Below are 17,170 nucleotides of genomic sequence, written 5' to 3' on the forward strand. Positions count from 1 at the left end.
TTCAGTGAACACCGTAAAAAAGCAAAAAACAACGCTTTATTATACCGCCAAACAAAAAGTGGAATAACACGCGATCAAAAAGACAGAATTAACCATTGTACCGCTGAAAACGTCATCTTGTCCCGCAAAATACAAGCCGCCATACAGCATCATCAGCGAAAAAATAAAAGTTATAGTCCTCAGAATAAAGCAGTGCAAAAATAATTATTTTTTATATAAAATAGTTTTTATCGTATAAAGTGCAAAAACATAAAAAAGATATAAATGAGGTATCGCTGTAATCGTTCTGACCCGAAGAATAAAACTGCTTTTATCAATTTTACCAAAAGCGGAACAGTATAAACGTCGCACACACCCCCCCACCTTAATAGAAATTCATGAATTGCTGATTTTTGGTCATTCTGCCTCACAAGAATCGGAATAAAAAGCGATCAAAAATGTCATGTGCCCAGAAATGGTACCAATACAAACGTCAACTCGTCCCGCAAAAAAACAAGACCTCACATGACTCTGTGGACCAAAATATGGAGAAATTATAGCTCTCAAAATGTGGACGCACAAATACTATTCTTTGCAATAAAAAGAGTCTTTTTGTGTGTGACAGCTGCCAATCATACAAACCGCTATAAATAGTAAATCAAACCCCCCTTCATCAGCCCCTTAGTTTGGGAAAAATTATAAAATTAAAAAAATTTATTTATTTCCATTTTCCCATTAAGGTTAGGGCTGGGGCTACAGTTAGGGTCGGGGCTAAAGTTAGGGTAAGGCTACTTTCACACTGGCGTTTTTTTTAATACGTCGCAATGCGTCGTTTAGGGGGAAAAAACGCATCCTGCAAAGTTGTTTGCAGGATGCGGTTTTGCCCCATAGTTAATTACTGACGTATTGACACACGTTGCAACCGTCTTGCGACGGTTGCGCAGTGTTGTGGCGGACCGCCGGGAGCAAAAAACGTTAAATGTAACGGTTTTTGCAGCTGACGGACCGCTTTTTCCGACCGTGCATGCGTGGCCGGAACTCCGCCCCCACCTCCCCGCACCTTACAATGGGGCAGCGGATGCGCCGGAGAAATGCATCTGCTGCACCCGTTGTGCGGCACAACAAACGCTAGCGTCGGAATCTCGGCCCGACGCAATGCGACGGGCCGAATCCGACGCTAGTGTGAAAGTAGCCTTAGGGTTGGGGCTAAAATTAGGGTTAGGATTACAATTACGGTTAGGATTAGGGTTAGGGGTGTGGTTAGGGTTATGGTTGGGATTAGGGTTAGGGGTGTGTAGGGTTGGAGTTAGAATTGAGGGGTCTCCACTGTTTAGGCACATCTGGGGCTCTCCAAACGCGACATGGCGTCCGATCTCAATTGCAGCCAATTCTGCATTGAAAAAGTAAAATAATGCTCCTTCACTTCTGAGCTCTCCCGTGCGCCCAAACGGGTTTACCCCAACATATGGGGTATCTGCGTACTCAGGACAAATTGGACAACAACTTTTGGGGTTCAAAAATCATTTTTGTGGGAAAATTTTTTTTTATTTTCATGTTATAAACTGTATTGTGTTAAACTGTGTTATAAACCGTAGTGAAACACTTGGGAGTTCAAAGTTCTCACAACACATCTAGATGTTCCTTGGGCGGTCTAGTTTCCAATATGGGGTCACTTGTGGGGGGTTTCTACTGTTTAGGTACATCAGGGTCTCTGCAAATGCAACATGACGCCTGCAGACCATTCTATCTAAGTCTGCATTCCAAACGGAGCTCCTTCCGAGCTCTGCCATGCCCCCAAACGGTGGTTACCCCCCCACATATGGGGTACCAGCGTACTCTGGACAAATTGGACACCAACTTTTGGGGTCCAATTTTTCCTGTTACCCTTGGGAAAATACAAAACTGGGGGCTAAAATATAATTTTGGATGGAAATTTTTTTTTATTAGAAAATTTATGGGATATTAACATAGTAATATAGTTATTAAGGTTGAAGGAAGCCTTTAAGTCCATCTAGTTCAACCCATAGCCTAACCTAACATGTCCTAACATGTTGATCCAGAGGAAGGCAAAAAAAACCCATGTGGCAAATGGTAAGCACCACACTGGGGAAAAAAATTCCTTCCCGACTCCACACACGGCAATCAGACTAGTTCCCTGGATCAACGCCCTATCAAGGAATCTAGTGTATATAACCTGCAACATTATACTTTTCAAGAAAGGCATCCAGTCCCCTCTCAAATTTAAGTAACAAATCACTCATTGCAACATCATACGGTAGAGAGTTCCATAGTCTCACTGCTCTTACAGTAAAGAATCCGCGTCTGTTGTTATGCCTAAACCTTCTTTCCTCCAGACGTAGAGGATGCCCCCTTGTCCCTGTCTCAGGTCTATGATTAAAAAGATCATCAGAAAGGTCTTTGTACTGTCCCCTAATATTTATACATATTTTATACATTAAAATAAGATCACCCCTTAGTCTTCGTTTTTCCAAACTAAATAGCCCCAAGTGTAATAACCTATCTTGGTATTGCAGACCCCCCAGTCCTCTAATAACCTTGGTCGCTCTTCTCTGCACCCGCTCTAGTTCAGCTATGTCTTTCTTATACACTGGAGACCAGAACTGTGCACAGTATTCTAAGTGTGGTCGAACTAGTGACTTGTGTAGAGGTAAAATTATGTTCTCCTCATGAGCATCTATGCCTCTTTTAATGCATCCCATTATTTTATTTGCCTTTGTAGCAGCTGCCTGACACTGGCCACTGAATACGAGTTTGTCATCCACCCATACACCCAGGTCTTTTTCATTGACGGTTTTGCCCAGAGTTATAGAATTAAGCACATAGTTATACATCTTCTTACTTCTACCCAAGTGCATGACCTTACATTTATCCCCCATTAAAGCTCATTTGTCATTTATCAGCCCAAGCTTCTAGTTTACATAAATCATCCTGTAATATAAAATTGTCGTCCTCTGTATTGATTACCCTGCAGAGTTTAGTGTCATCTGCAAATATTGAAATTCTGCTCTGAATGCCCCCTACAAGGTCATTAATAAATATGTTAAAAAGAAGAGGGCCCAATACTGACCCCTGTGGTACCCCACTGCTAACAGCGACCCAGTCCGAGTGTGCTCCATTAATAACCACCCTTTGTTTCCTATCCCTGACCCAGCTCTTAACCCACTTACACATATTTTCCCTTATCCCCATTAGTCTCATTTCTCTATCGCCTTTCATTGGGGGACACAGGAACCATGGGTGTATGCTGCTGCCACTAGGAGGCTGACACTATGCAAATAAAAAAGTTAGCTCCTCCTCTGCAGTATACACCCTACCGACAGGAAGTAGGATATTCAGTTTAGCTTAGTGTCAGTAGGAGGTGGACACGGGTCTTTCATTAGACCCTTATCTACCTCAATGTACGTCATTTTCTTTTCAGGTTTTCCGGAGGGATACAGGGTGAACAGTCACACCTGTAGTCCCACAATACGGACTATGAGTACGGCGTGTACTGCCACCCCGTATCCTCATAGATCCCTCTCCAGGACCAAGATCCTAGCACACAAGCGTGCTCAGAAGTCCGGTCCTGGCTCCGTCCCCCACCCACTCGCCCACCAGAGCCTGTCGGTTGCGGAGACGAGGACGTCCATCAGCTCCTGGACGTCTCATTCCTCTTCAGGTTAGTACCGGCGTGGGAGGTTTGAGGTGAGTATTTTCCCCATACCATCCCAGATCATTCAAGGGTAAGTAAGATGAAGAAAGGTGAGTATTTTCTCCCCTGTCTAGCAATCTAAGAGTGGGGCTCAGGGGTTGTTTTATGGGGAAGTCACTGTGTCCCACAGTTTGGGGTCCAGGGCTCTTACCTCACCCTGGATCTCTCTTCAGCTTCCCTTGTGCGGCACATGGGTCCACCAGAGAAGGGGTTCATTGCGGCGGTAGCGCCGGGGCCTTGTAAGGTTTCCACGGCGTCTCTCCCCCACAGCGGTCACCAGGCTCTAATCCAGGCCCGGCTTCGGTCGGGGCCTGGACCTTTTCCGCCGGCCACCGGGGGCTAATTTAGGCCCCGGCTTCTGTCGGGGCCTAGTGCGGCGTTTCGGCCCCGCCCCCATCCTCTTTCCGGCGGGTCTTTCTCCCGCGTTTTCCCCCTTCTCTCTGGCGCTTTGCCCCAGCCACTCCCTGGCCTAGGCACAGACCGCGCCGCAGTGACTCTAGCCCCCGCTCTCTCCGTCGGGTGGGCTAGCCTTGCGGGGCCTCCACGCCGCGGCTTCCATTCCCGACGGCCACCGGGAGCTAATTTAGGCCCCGGCTTCGGTCGGGGCCTAGTGCGGCGTTATGGCTCCGCCCCCGTCCTCTTTCCGGCGGGCTTTTCTCCTGCGTCTTCCCCTCTCTCCTCTCCAGCGCTTAGCCCCGCCCACTCCTCTTGGCCTCAGCACAGACTGCGGCCGGCGCCATCTTTGTACTCTCAATCATGCAGCTTCAGCGCCGGCTGCTTTCGGCGCTTCTTGGCTCATGCTGCGGACTTCAGAGTGCGGGGCCTTACACCACTCCCGGCGTGTGGACCCAGCGGTGATTTCTTACAGGACCTGCCTTCCCTGCCGACCTCCTCCTACAGCCGAAGCTATCCACAGGACATCTTCCGTGAGTAGCTCTGCACTGCAGACCAATACCCTTCCTCTGCTTTAGTCAGGCACCTTTTGTGCTCTCCTGTAAGGGCAGGTTCCCCTTAGGTCAGTCCTCTCCCACCTGTCAGGACTGCAGCGATCCCACATCATTCTGGGCTCCCCCCCCCTCTGCCCCGAGAGAGTGAGGACCCTATCCCAGTGTGGGCTTCCGCTCTGTCTCAATCTGTGGCGGATCTCACCAGGGTATCCCAGACCCCGGTGTCCGTTCTGGATAGATTGTCCTGGCAGACCTCCGCAGTAGCCAGCGGGTCACAAGTAGCCCCGTCTGAGCCTACCAGGATAGGCCTTAAAGAGGTCCAGACCGGAGCGCCATTGCGACTCCTCTTCCCGTTCCATCTCGCCTCACGGCCCATTTCAGAGGTCAGCTTCTTCCCGATCCTCTCCCGAGTCAGGCGAGGCGTTTTCGGACGCACCTTCAGAGGGACGTTTTGGAGCTGCATTCTGACCAAATCGCTAACATGAGGGATATGGTTCAGAGCCTCATTGGAGCAATCAACCAGACCCGTGGCATCAAAGATCCCTCTACGGAACGCGCGGATCAGGCGGTTTCGTTTAGACGGTCGAAGCCACCTTCCAAGGTCTTCGCTTCTCACCCTGAATTCGAGAAGGCCCTGACGAGAGAAAAAGAGAATCCGACCAGCCGCTTTCAGAGAGGAAAGCGCCTTGGCGTTTTTTATATCCCTTTTCTCTGGAGCTCACCGCTTATTGGACTCTGTCCTCCAACACGGTCCTCCCGCTATCTGGCGGAGCATCTCTGAAAGATTCTAACTATAGAGTCATAGAATCCTTTGCGAGCTCAGCTTTCGAATCGGCTGCGTCTATTTTTGCCCGGCCATTGCTTATACTTGGGTTTCATTATCCATATCCAAAGGTCACACAACTCCGTCGGAGCATTCTGGACGGGGCCCTCCTGGACAGCTGGCGGAGCTTGCCAACCAGTTTTCTCATGCGGGTGAATACTTGGTCTCCGCTTCCCTGGATGCCGCGTCTTTTGCGGCTCAGGTGTCCAGCAATGCCGTTGCCATCCGTCAGTCCGTTTGGCTCAAGGCCTGACAGGCGGATTTGTCTTCAAAAAGTCCCTTACCAGCCTGCCTTTTTCAGTGTTCACGTCGCTTTGGTTCTAAGTTGGGCCAAATCATTAGGACGCTACCGGGGGGCACAAGTCTACACCTCGTCGCCCCCTTCCTAGATGGCAATTTCGGTCCTTTCGGCCTTTACGTCGCTTCGTGGCGTCAAACTCCTTTTCCCCGCAGCAACAGAGGCCACAGGCACGTCAAGAGTAGAAGACTGTTTCCTTTAGACCACACGCCTTCCTGGCGCTCCCGCTACTCCCAGGGTAGATCCTCCAGGGCTAGGACTGGAGGATCCACCTCGGCATGACTCACAGCAAGACGCCAGCCCACTTCCCTGAAGAAGGGAAAACCGCCCATCCTGGGATGTCTGGATCCCCTCAGCAGAGGACGCATGGGTCAGGGAAGTTGTATCCTCGGGATACAAAATAGAGTTCGTTTCACAACTCAGGGATCGTTTCTTCGGATCCCGACCCCAAGAGTCCCCGTTCTAGTTCCGGGTCTTCTTCGCAGCCACCGCTTCTCTCCTCAAAGCCGGAGTAATAGTTCCCGTCCCAGAAAAAGAACGGTTCACTGGTTGCTATTCCAATCTTTTGTGGTACTGAAAGAAGAAAAGAATAAAAAAAAAAAAAAAAAAAAAGGGCAAGTTTCGTCCCATTCTGGATCTCAAATTGCTGAACTGGAGAGTTTGTCTGAGACTCTTAAGGATGGATTCCCATCGTTCAGTAATTGCTTCCATGGAGGTTCGAGAACTTTTGTGTTCCATAGAAATTCAGGACGCCTACCTTCATGTCTCGATTTTCCCGGGACATCACAGATTCCTGTGCTTTGTGGTGCTCCAGGACCATTTTCAGTTCTTCACCCTGCCGTTCGTTCTCGCAACCGCTTCCAGGGTTTGCACGAAGACCATGGCGGCGCTGATAGCCATCTTGATGGTCAGAGGCTTATTATTTTTTTCTGTACCTCGGCGACATCCTCTTCTAGGCTCCGTCCCCCTTTTTCTCAGGCTCACCAGAGCCTGTCCATCGTCCTCTACACCCTAGTCCGCTTCGGGTGGCTTGTCAACATGAAGAAATCCTGTCTTGTTGCTTCCCAGCGCCTCGTTTTTCGGGGCATGCTCTTCGACACTCGTCAGACCAAAGTCTTCCTTCCCGAGGACAAGAGATCCATCCTTCGTCGGGATGTACCCTTGCTTTAGGGTCCTCGGCTTCCCTTCTTCTGATCGCCCATGAAGTTTCTGGGCAGGATGGTAGTGACGTTCGAAGCAATCCCCTTTGCCCAATTTCACTCTCAACCTCTTTAGCAGGCCATTCTGTCACAGTGGGACAGTGCTGTCTTGTCCCTGGATCGTCCTATCCGACTCTCTTCCCGAGTCAAGGGTCCCTCAGCTGGTGGCTGACGTCACCTCTCATCTCCCAGGGCATGTCCTTCCTTCCAGTTCTTTGGCAAGTGGTGACGACGGACGCCAGCCTGCTTGGCTGGGGCGCTGTGTTTCGCCATCTGACTGCTTGGGGTCGTTGGTCGGCGCAGGAGTCTCTTCCGCAGATCAACATCCTCGAGCTTCGGGCCATCTTTCTCTTCCCTCGTCACTAGGGAAGGATTCTCAGGGGTCTACAATGCCATGGAGGTGGCATATGTCAGTCATAAAGGGGGGACTCGGAGCTCCTTGGCCGAGGTATCCAAGATCCTCCTCTGGGCAGAGGCAATGGTTCTGGTGATATCCACGGTGCATATCCCCGGCACGGACAATTGGGCCGCCGACTTCTGCAGCTGCGAGGGTCTCGCGGCAGGGTTATGGTCCTTGCATCAGGAGGTCTTCCATCAGATTTGTCTTCGATGGGGGACTCCGGACGTGGACCTCTCTGCGTCCCGAAGGAACAGGAAGGTTCCTTTGGTTCGTCTCCAGATCTCGTGACCCTCCCGCGTGGGCGTCTACGCTTTGGCCTCCAGGGTCTGATCTGCCACCCGAATTATCGGTCGCTCAGTTTACGGCATGGCTGTGGACTCCACAGTTATAAGAGCGTCTGGCCTTTCGTCCCGGTCGAGTCACACTACAATCCAGGCTAGGAAGCCTTCGTTGTCTTCCAGGTTCTACTATCGTACCCGGAAGACTTTCGTTCATGCAAGCCCAACCGCTTTTCACCTATGTCCTTTTCCCTGCCTTCCATTTGGTTTTCCTTCAGGCAGGACTGGATTCGGGCTTCACTCTCAATTCCCTAAAGGGCCAGGTTCCTGCGCTCTTCTTCCCTTTAAGAAGACATTATCTTCTCAGCCACAGGTTAAGACCTTCCTTCAAGGAGTAGCCCACGCTGTCCCTCTGTACAGGGCCTTTGTGGATTCATGGGATTTAAAGGTTGTGTTGGTTGTTCTTAGGGGTTTCCCCTTTGAGCCTCTCAGGGAGTTTTTCCCTGTCAGTTCTATCTCGGAAGGTGGCTTTTCTCAGGTCCATCGCTTCGATCCGCCGCGTTTTTGAGTTGGCGGCCATTTCTTGCCGACCTCCTTTCTTGATTTTCCACAAGGACAAGGTGGTCCCAGGCCTCCGCCTTCCTTCATTTCACGAGGTGGTTTTCATCTTTCCACCTCAACGAGGACATCGTTCTACCTTCCTTTGTCCAGCTCCGAATCATCCTCTGGAGCGATAGTGGAACAGGCTGGACCTCGTCAGGGCAGTGAGTTTCTCCCTGGCTAGCACGGCCGCTTTCCGAAAGATGGATTCTCTGTTCGCCATCCTTGATGGCGTGCGTAGAGGCCTGCCGGCTTCCAAGGCGACTATTGCTCGCTCGATTAGAACGGCAATTTTGGGAGCTTACCGGGTCAAGAACAGAGTGCCCCCTCCTGAGATAAAGGCTCACTCTACCCGGGCAGTCGGCGCTTCCAGTGCGGTACGTCACAGGGCTTTCGCCGACAGCTTTGCAAAGCGGCAACCTGGTCTTCCATCCACATGTTTTCGCCGAACTACGGCAGACTCCAGCCTGGGCAGAAGGATCCTGCAGGCGGCAGTGGTGAGTCCTTGGACCTGATGGAAGTATGTTTTTCCCACCCCAGGGACTGCTTTGGGACGTCCCATGGTTCCTGTGTCCCCCAATGAAAGGCGATAGAGAAAACAGGATTTTTGGTTGCTTACCGTAAAATCTGTTTCTCGGAGCCTTCATTGGGGGACACAGCACCCTCCCAAGTTGAACAGCTCTGTTTACTGTATACTTTTGAGTTGTTTGAACACTCTTTGAGTGTTTGAAACTGTTAATCTATGGAGCGCCGTGGAATTTGTTGGCGCTATGTAGATAAAGTTTATTATTATTATATTATTATTATTCTTTCTCTTTTACACGTTACTTCTCCTACTGCTTTCTCACTAACTGAATATCCTACTTCCTGTCGGTAGGGTGTATACTGCAGAGGAGGAGCTAACTTTTTTATTTGCATAGTGTCAGCCTCCTAGTGGCAGCAGCATACACCCATGGTTCCTGTGTCCCCCAATGAAGGCTCCGAGAAACAGATTTTACGGTAAGCAACCAAAAATCCTGTTTTTATGTATCAACCTTTTGTGTGGCACCGTATCAAAAGCTTTTGAAAAGTCCATATACACTACGTCCACTGGGTTCCCTTGGTCCAGTCCAGAACTTACCTCTTCATAGAAGTTGATCAGATTAGTTTGACATGAACGGTCCCTAGTAAACCCGTGCTGATACTGGGTCATGAGGTTATTCCTCTTCAGATACTCCAGTATAGCATCCCTTAGAATGCCCTCCAGGATTTTACCCACAGTAGAGGTTAAGCTTACTGGCCTATAATTACCGAGTTCAGTTTTTGTCCCCTTTTTGAATATTGTCAAGAGGAAGATGACACCAGACCCAACAATGCAGATGAGCTGAAGGCTGCTATCAAAGCAACCTGGGCTTCCATAACACCTCAGCTGATCACCTCCATGCCATACCACATTGATGCAGTAATTAATGCAAAAGGATCCCTGTCCAAGTATTGAGTGCATTTACAAAATATATATTTCAGTAGGCCAACATTTTGGATATTAAAATCATTTTTCAAGCTGGTGTTATAAAGTATTCTAATTTATTGAGATAATGACTTTTGGGTTTTCATTGGCTATAAGCCATAATCATCAACATTAACAGAAATAAACACTTGGAATAGATCACTCTGTCTGTAATGACTCTATATAATATATGCGTTCCAATTTTTGTATTGAAGAACTGAAATTAATTTTTTATTATCTAATTTTGTGAGAAGCACCTGTATTTGCACTGGGAAGTAGAGCATCTTTTCAAAGAACCATTATAATACAGCGGCACACACAACAATAGGTTTTCTATATACATTGAATAGGAAATTCTGCTTCCATATACACAGATATTACATAAACATTTTTTGGGGAGATATAGATCTTTTTATTTTTTGTATTGGCATTAAACAAAAAGAAAAATCATTACAAGCTGAACAATGGCTAGATAAAGCTGAGAAAGAAACAAAAAAATCCTAGAGCACAGTAGAAAAAGCATTGTCGTGTAACTATCAAACGCAGTTACAACATTATAGTTAATGATCACAGATTGAGTACTTTTACTGCGTCCATCTGGGAATAGGCGGATGTATAGACAGATTGACATAGACTCGCAGAGGCTGCTCTTAAGTCCTGCATAACGGCCATTTCAGCAATCATGTTCTGCCGGATACTCTTTCCACCATTGAAGATGATTTCTGCAGTCTTTTTAGATCACACCATCAATAGCTTATGAACTGTTGCACACAACCTCCCCATACACACGCATTCTTGGTCTGGCTGAGCTTACATGTGTTAATTACCAACCTGAATAACCCCCCAGTTGACACCCCCAAAAGGGGCTTATTCTGCTCACCTAGTCCGTGCCCACCTCCCCTCTTTGTTCGGACTTTTTGTACACATTAGCTGTCCAGTAATGAGTATTATCCAGGAGCTGATGCACATATTCTGCCTCCTATTGAACCTCGTATATGTTTTTATATTCTTAATAATTAGTGATGAGCGAATAAACTCGTTGCTTGATTCCCTAGCAACCAGGCAACTCCCACATGTGCTCAGCCTGGCTAGTAGCTGTAAATTATTCAGCTGCCGCAATGAAAACTAAATCTCCGAGCACTAAAAAATACTCGGAGGTCACCCGAGCGTGTATGGAAAAACCCGAGCAACGAGTACACTCGCTCATCACTATTAATAATCTAATGACCCAGTTTGTGTTGCAGAGGGTGACCTAATGGACTGTGATGTAAAATCTGACTCTAGTCCAGAGCGGGAAGCAATTGATGATGACTCAAAAACTGCCGAAATAATGGATGGAATGAAGAAAAGGAAGCGAAAGCCATACAGACCAGGTACAGGCTTATTGTTGCTGTGAAAACATTTCTAATTTTTGTTAATTTTTGGGATAAATGTACAAAATAAGTTGCTTCTCTATACCACTGTCACACACTATTTTTTTCTTGATGCATTGCATGAATATAGTTTTTGAAAATAGCCGATGAATCTGTGTGTACAAATGGGTTTACACTCTAGTCGAACAAAAATATTCATGATCATCGCACCGACACCCTGCAAACCTCCTGCTCCTTCCTGCCAGTAGTGCTGGAATCAATGGTGATGTCGTGCCAGGCCTACTCATCATAAGAGGCGCTGGTAATGCCAAGTTCTGGTTCAGCATCATGATGAACTCTGTAAGAAGGCAAGTCAGTGAGGGCAATGTCCTACTGGGAGAGCTTGTGTCTCGGCATTTATGTGCCTATTACTTTGACACATGCCACATACCAGTACTTAAAATTTGTACACCCCTACATGGCAGTATCATCCCCTACCGATAGTTTCTTCTTACAGCAGGATGATGACGCTATACACACACTGTAAAAAAAAATAAATGTTTGATTGAAGGTGTTGAGTTTGCTGAACATATTCTCAATCTTATCTAAAAATGAAAATTCAGAACCATGGAGGTCGCCCATCACTAAATAAAGGATCCTGCAACTAATGTCTTGGTGCTAGATTCCACAGGGCACTCAGACATGGAGGTTGTGAGGGGTCATAGATGTTTTGGTGGCACTAAGGGACGTTCCCAAAATATTGGATAAGAGGTTTAAAGTGACTGTGTCGCCAGATTGCTGCCCCATCCGAGAGCAGCATAATGTAGGCGCAGAGACCCCAATTCCAGCAATGCGTTGTCTGCTGCAGATCTGTCAGTTCTCTGAATGTTGAGCTCTGTATAATCCTGCCCACACCACTGAATCTGTGTACACTGTGCATAGGCAGAAATGTGTGGTGAGGGCGGGGTTATACAGCGCTCATGAATATGGAGGACTACTTGGCAGCAGATTTACCAGTCCACTAGTGATCTCCTACTGATTAAAACTTTTTAGCAATCCCCTCAGTAAGTAACACATCGCTGGTATTGGGGTCTCTGTCGCGACATTATGCTGCTCTTAGGTGGCAAAATCCTGGTGACAGATTCCCTTTGTGAAGTCACTAATTGGTAAACAAGTTATTAGGAAATCGCCTGTATGAGATTAAAAAGCATTATTACTTCTAGTAATGTCGGCAATCTTGTCTGTGGGTTTCGGAGGTTCTTTTTCTAAAAGAAAACAGTCTATTTTTATTAGTTTTGTATAACCTGCTGTATTACTTTCTGTAGGGCTTTGATGAGGTTTTCTGATATAAAACTGCAGGTCACATTGCACTGTTATGTCAGTGTCTCAAAAATAATCCCTAAGCAATCACCCATGTGGTCAATGTAGTAACAATAATCCCGATGTGTGAGAGACCGGCAGTGGTATGCAATATCTGACAGTGTTACTCATTATCATCATAGGTATTGGGGGATTCATGGTGCGCCAAAGAAGCCGAACCGGTCAGGGAAAATCCAAGAGGTCTTTATCTAGAAAGGATTCTTCTGGCTCTGTGTCTGAGCTCCTGACTGGTAAAGAAGAAGGTATGTGTCACAAGTATCACATTATCGATTTGGAACATAAACTTTTTGGTCTCTGTTCACACCAGTCTTTGTATTTATAGTTGTCTCCTGCTGTATTTTTGTGTAGTTATGTGATCTTTGTAATTCCCATACACTCCTTCAAGATGGGAATCAAGGACTTTAAAAATAGGGGGAAAAAAATAGATCTTTTAAATTACTTACCTAATTGTGCGTTGTTTCCTCTAAGCTTGGAACGAACCTCTGCCAGGAACTCCTATAGATGAATGCATGCCTGGCTGTGATACCACCGAGAAAATAAAGAAACGCTACCGGAAAAAGAAAAATAAATTGGAAGAAATTTTTCCTGCATATCTCCAGGTATTTTGCTGTACTTGTTGTTGGTGTACGCAGAAATAATCTGTTTTAATTACATGTGCTAAAAATAGTGACCCATTCTAACAGCAACAGAGTTGACATAAGCTGAATTTCTCCTTCGCCTCATTGGGGGACACAGGACCATGGGACACAGGACCATGGGTTATGCTGCTGTCACTAGGAGGCTGACACTAAGCTGAGACAAAAAAAGGTTAGCTCCTCCCCTGCAGTATACACCCTCGTACTGGCTTCCAGACACCCAGTTTAAGCTTAGTGTCCGTAGGAGGCACACTGATTTTTAATTTCTCGAATTTTTTCTTTTTAATCTATTCCGGACGAAGGGGGCGACGGGTCCTTTCAAGGTCCGATCTCCCCCGAACCAACAACAGGCGAGCACGGGAGTTTTACCTCTCCGTATCCTCTCCTGCGACGTGGGAGCCACTGCCTGAGCTGACATTTTTTGGGCGACGGTTTCTCCCCTAAAAGGGCCCCGATCTCCCCTTTTTTATACAGACGAGCACTGGTGTTTTCCTCCAGTATCCTCCTCTGCAGCCAGGCCTTTTTATTGCCGGACATATGCCCTGTCCACCAGGTTCTACCCTCGGCTGTACAGTGGCCCTATCCCCGTGGCGTCCGTGCAGACCACACTGCATCACCAATGTTCTGTGTGACTCAGGTGGTGGACGGTTCCTCTCCACCCCCCTCTCTCTCAGGGGCTGGTGGATTGAGGCTTCCCAATCCCTGCACCGTCCCAGCCATCCTAAGGTTCCTCTCACCTCCATAGGGGTAAGTGTTCCGTGGGGGATGGGGGGGTCACAGCGGTCCGGAGGGCTCCTCCTCAACTTGGCACATTGGCGGGCTGCAGCGCAGATGGTGGGCCGAGACGTCGGCCCTTTGCGCCCGCGCGCCGGGCCGGGGCCGCAAATTTAGCCCCTGGCTTCGGCCTGGCCGCTGCCGATAGGCTCCGCCCACTCCTGCGCGTCATCGGCGGCGCCGCCCCCCGGTCCCTGGCGCTTCTCGCAGCCGCCGAGATCTCTCCCCTGATCTCGGCGGCCATCTTGGTCCTCACATACACGCCGCAGCTCCAGCTCTGCCGCATCCCCGAGGCACAGCGCCCACGTGCAGCTAGTTCCCATCTCTGGATTCACAGCTCGGCTCCCCAGGACAGCGGGACACAGGACCGGGGTAAGGAGACATCGTCAGCTTCTCCTCTGCAGCACCGCCCTCTGCTTCCCAGGCCAGATTATAGCCCCTGTGGCTTCTTGTGCATTAGAGTCATGTCGCAGACTAGATCTAAAAAATCCTCTAAGGTGCATACGACCTTTTTTTCTGCGTGTACCACCTGTCAGGCCCCTCTTCCTAGGCCTCAAAGTTCCCCCCTCTGTTCTGCCTGCGATGCTCCATGTGCCCAGGAGCCCTCCACCGCCACCGACTCTGGCGTACCTAGTCCCCCCCCGTGGGTCGCTTCTCTCTCTCAATCCGTGGATTTTTTAGCCAACGCCATCAAATCCATTCAAAATCCTCCCGGGGAACGAGGTAACCCGTTACAGGCGTTAAGAGATCCCTCCATAGCAGGGGAATCGTCGGTTAGCAGGGGCCGCTCTCTCCATAAAGAGGCTCGGTCATCCCGAAAGCGGATCCGCCCTTCCTCTCCTGAACGCTCTCCTCGCCGCTCAGAATCTGGCAGCTCCCCCTCTCGCTCACCCTCTTTGGGGGCTCACAGCGTTCCCGACTCTGAACATGAGTCCGAGGTATCATTGGACCCGGAGGCTCCGGAGTTCAGAGCTACGGTCGACTCCCTCATCGTAGCAGTCAATCACGCTCTTAAGGTGGAGGATGACGCTAATTCCGCTCCGGAACACACGCGGTCTCTTTTACCAGATCCAAACGTTCCCACAAATCCTTTGCCTCTCATCCAGCCTTTCTGGATATAGTCAGGCGTCACAGGGAGCATCCAGATAAGCGGTTCACGGGTAAGAAGGATCTGCTATCAAAGTACCCCTTCTCAGCGGATCTCGTGAAAGACTGGACGGATCCTCCTTTAGTAGATCCGCCGGTCTCGCGGCTAGCTTCTAAAACGCTTCTTTCAGTTCCGGAGGGCGCGTCAATTAAGAGCCCCACCGAACGCCAGATAGACTCGCTAGCTCGTTCGGTGTATGAAGCCTCTGGCTCTTCCCTGTCCCCCTCCTTCGCAGCGGCTTGGGTGTCCAAGGCTATGGTCTCCTGGGCGGATGCTCTAGCGAAATCCATTAACGAACAGGACCTCCCGTCTGATATGGCAGACCTAGCCAAGCAGTTAGCCATGGCTAGCGATTATGTGATGTTCGCATCCCTCGACGCGGCGAATTGCGCAGCATCCGCGGCTTCCAACGCCGTCGCTATCAGAAGGGCTCTTTGGCTCAGGGAGTGGCGCGCAGATTCCTCCTCTAAGAAATCTCTGATCTCCCTCCCTTTTCAAAGCGGGCGTCTTTTCGGCGAAAAGCTTGACCAGCTTATTTCCGACGCCACAGGGGGAAAGAGCAAGTTCCTTCCCCAACAGAGGCCCAAGGCGGCCTTCCAGCGCCAGCCTTACTTTCGCTTTCGGCCCTTTCGTACCAGCCCAGCCTGGTCCAATCCTACCGGTCTTCCCAGATCGGACCGTTCCGCTCGCACTGACAGAGACGCTCGTCCCTCCTTCAGGCCTATTCCTTCCTGGCGCGGGAAACCGAGACAACCCAGATCCCGAGGGTCCAGACCTCCCAGATTCCCGTCTCAATGACTCGGGAACGGCGCCAGTCGATACCATCAGAGTAGGCGGACGCCTGCTCCTTTTTCAGCAAGCCTGGCTCTCCATCGTGCACGACGAATGGGTCAGGGATCTGGTATCGTCAGGCTACAAGATAGAGTTCTCCTCTCCTCCTCCAACTCGGTTTTTCCCCTCTCGTCTTCCCAGCTCGGCAGCTCAGGCTCGCGCCCTTCTTTGCGCCATCCACTCCCTCCGCCAGAGCGGGGTCATTGTCCCGGTCCCGGAACACGAGAGGTTCAAAGGTTTCTACTCAAACCTCTTCGTCGTGCCAAAGAAGGACGGAAAAGTGCGGCCCATTTTGGATCTGAAGCTCCTGAACAAGTGCGTAAGAGTCCGGCACTTCAGGATGGAATCGCTCAGATCGGTCATCTCTTCGATGGAAAGAGGGGAATTTCTGGCCTCGATAGACATCAAGGATGCCTATCTTCACATTCCGATTTTTCCGTCTCATCAGAGGTTCCTCCGCTTTGCCATTCGGGAGGACCACTTCCAGTTCACGGCCTTACCCTTCGGTCTCGCCATGGCGCCCAGGGTATTTACCAAGGTCATGGCGGCTGTCATGGCCATCCTTCATTCTCGAGGAGTCGTCATGTTACCTTACTTAGACGATCTCCTCATAAAGGGCCCGTCTTTTCAAGCCTGCGAGTCAAGCGTCCACATTACCCTGGATTCTCTTTCGCGCCTAGGTTGGTTGATCAACTGGGACAAATCCGCTCCCGTTCCGGCCCGTCGGATCTCCTTTCTGGGAATGATCCTGGACACTTCGAGGGGTCTGGTCTTGCTTCCTCGGTCCAAGGCCCAAGCACTTCAGAAGGGAGCCCGAACGCTCTGTCATCCCCGCCCGCGAACCATTCGGTTCGCCATGAAGATTCTGGGGAAGATGGTTGCCACAATCGAAGCAGTTTCTTTTGCTCAACTCCATCTCCGTCCCTTGCAACAGGCTTTGCTGGACATCTGGGACAGGAGTATCTCATCTCTCGACCGCCCTTGTCCCCTGTCCCCGCGGGTCAGACAATCTCTCGTATGGTGGACCCTGGGCCCATCTCTTCTCCAGGGGAAGTCCTTCCTCCCGATCCGCTGGTTAGTGGTAACTACCGACGCCAGTCTCCTTGGCTGGGGGGCGGTGTTCCTCCACCACTCTGCCCAGGGCCGCTGGACAGTTCGGGAATCCAAACTCCCCATCAACATCCTGGAGATTCGTGCTATCAGACTTGCACTGAGTCACTTTCACGCCCTGCTCGCGGGTCACCCAGTACGTGTCCAATCGGACAACGTCACGGCGGTGGCTTACATCAACCACCAGGGGGGTACCCGCAGCAGGGCGGCGATGCAGGA

At 49.6% G+C, this 17,170-nt stretch overlaps 1 protein-coding gene across 7 annotated transcripts in view; it reads left to right on the forward strand.

Annotated features, from left to right (window-relative positions):
- Positions 1–17,170, forward strand: part of KMT2C (lysine methyltransferase 2C) — a 325,549-nt gene that overhangs the window by 169,032 nt on the left and 139,347 nt on the right. For all 7 annotated transcript variants that reach the window (XM_069729749.1, XM_069729752.1, XM_069729750.1 and 4 more), the window contains exons 23-25: positions 10,967–11,095; positions 12,577–12,696; positions 12,923–13,053. In XM_069729749.1, the coding sequence (XP_069585850.1) occupies positions 10,967–11,095; positions 12,577–12,696; positions 12,923–13,053 (380 nt within the window). The remainder of the gene's footprint in view (positions 1–10,966; positions 11,096–12,576; positions 12,697–12,922; positions 13,054–17,170) is intronic.

Source organism: Ranitomeya imitator, chromosome 6, assembly GCF_032444005.1.
Source record: "Ranitomeya imitator isolate aRanImi1 chromosome 6, aRanImi1.pri, whole genome shotgun sequence".
Lineage (NCBI taxonomy): Eukaryota > Metazoa > Chordata > Amphibia > Anura > Dendrobatidae > Ranitomeya > Ranitomeya imitator.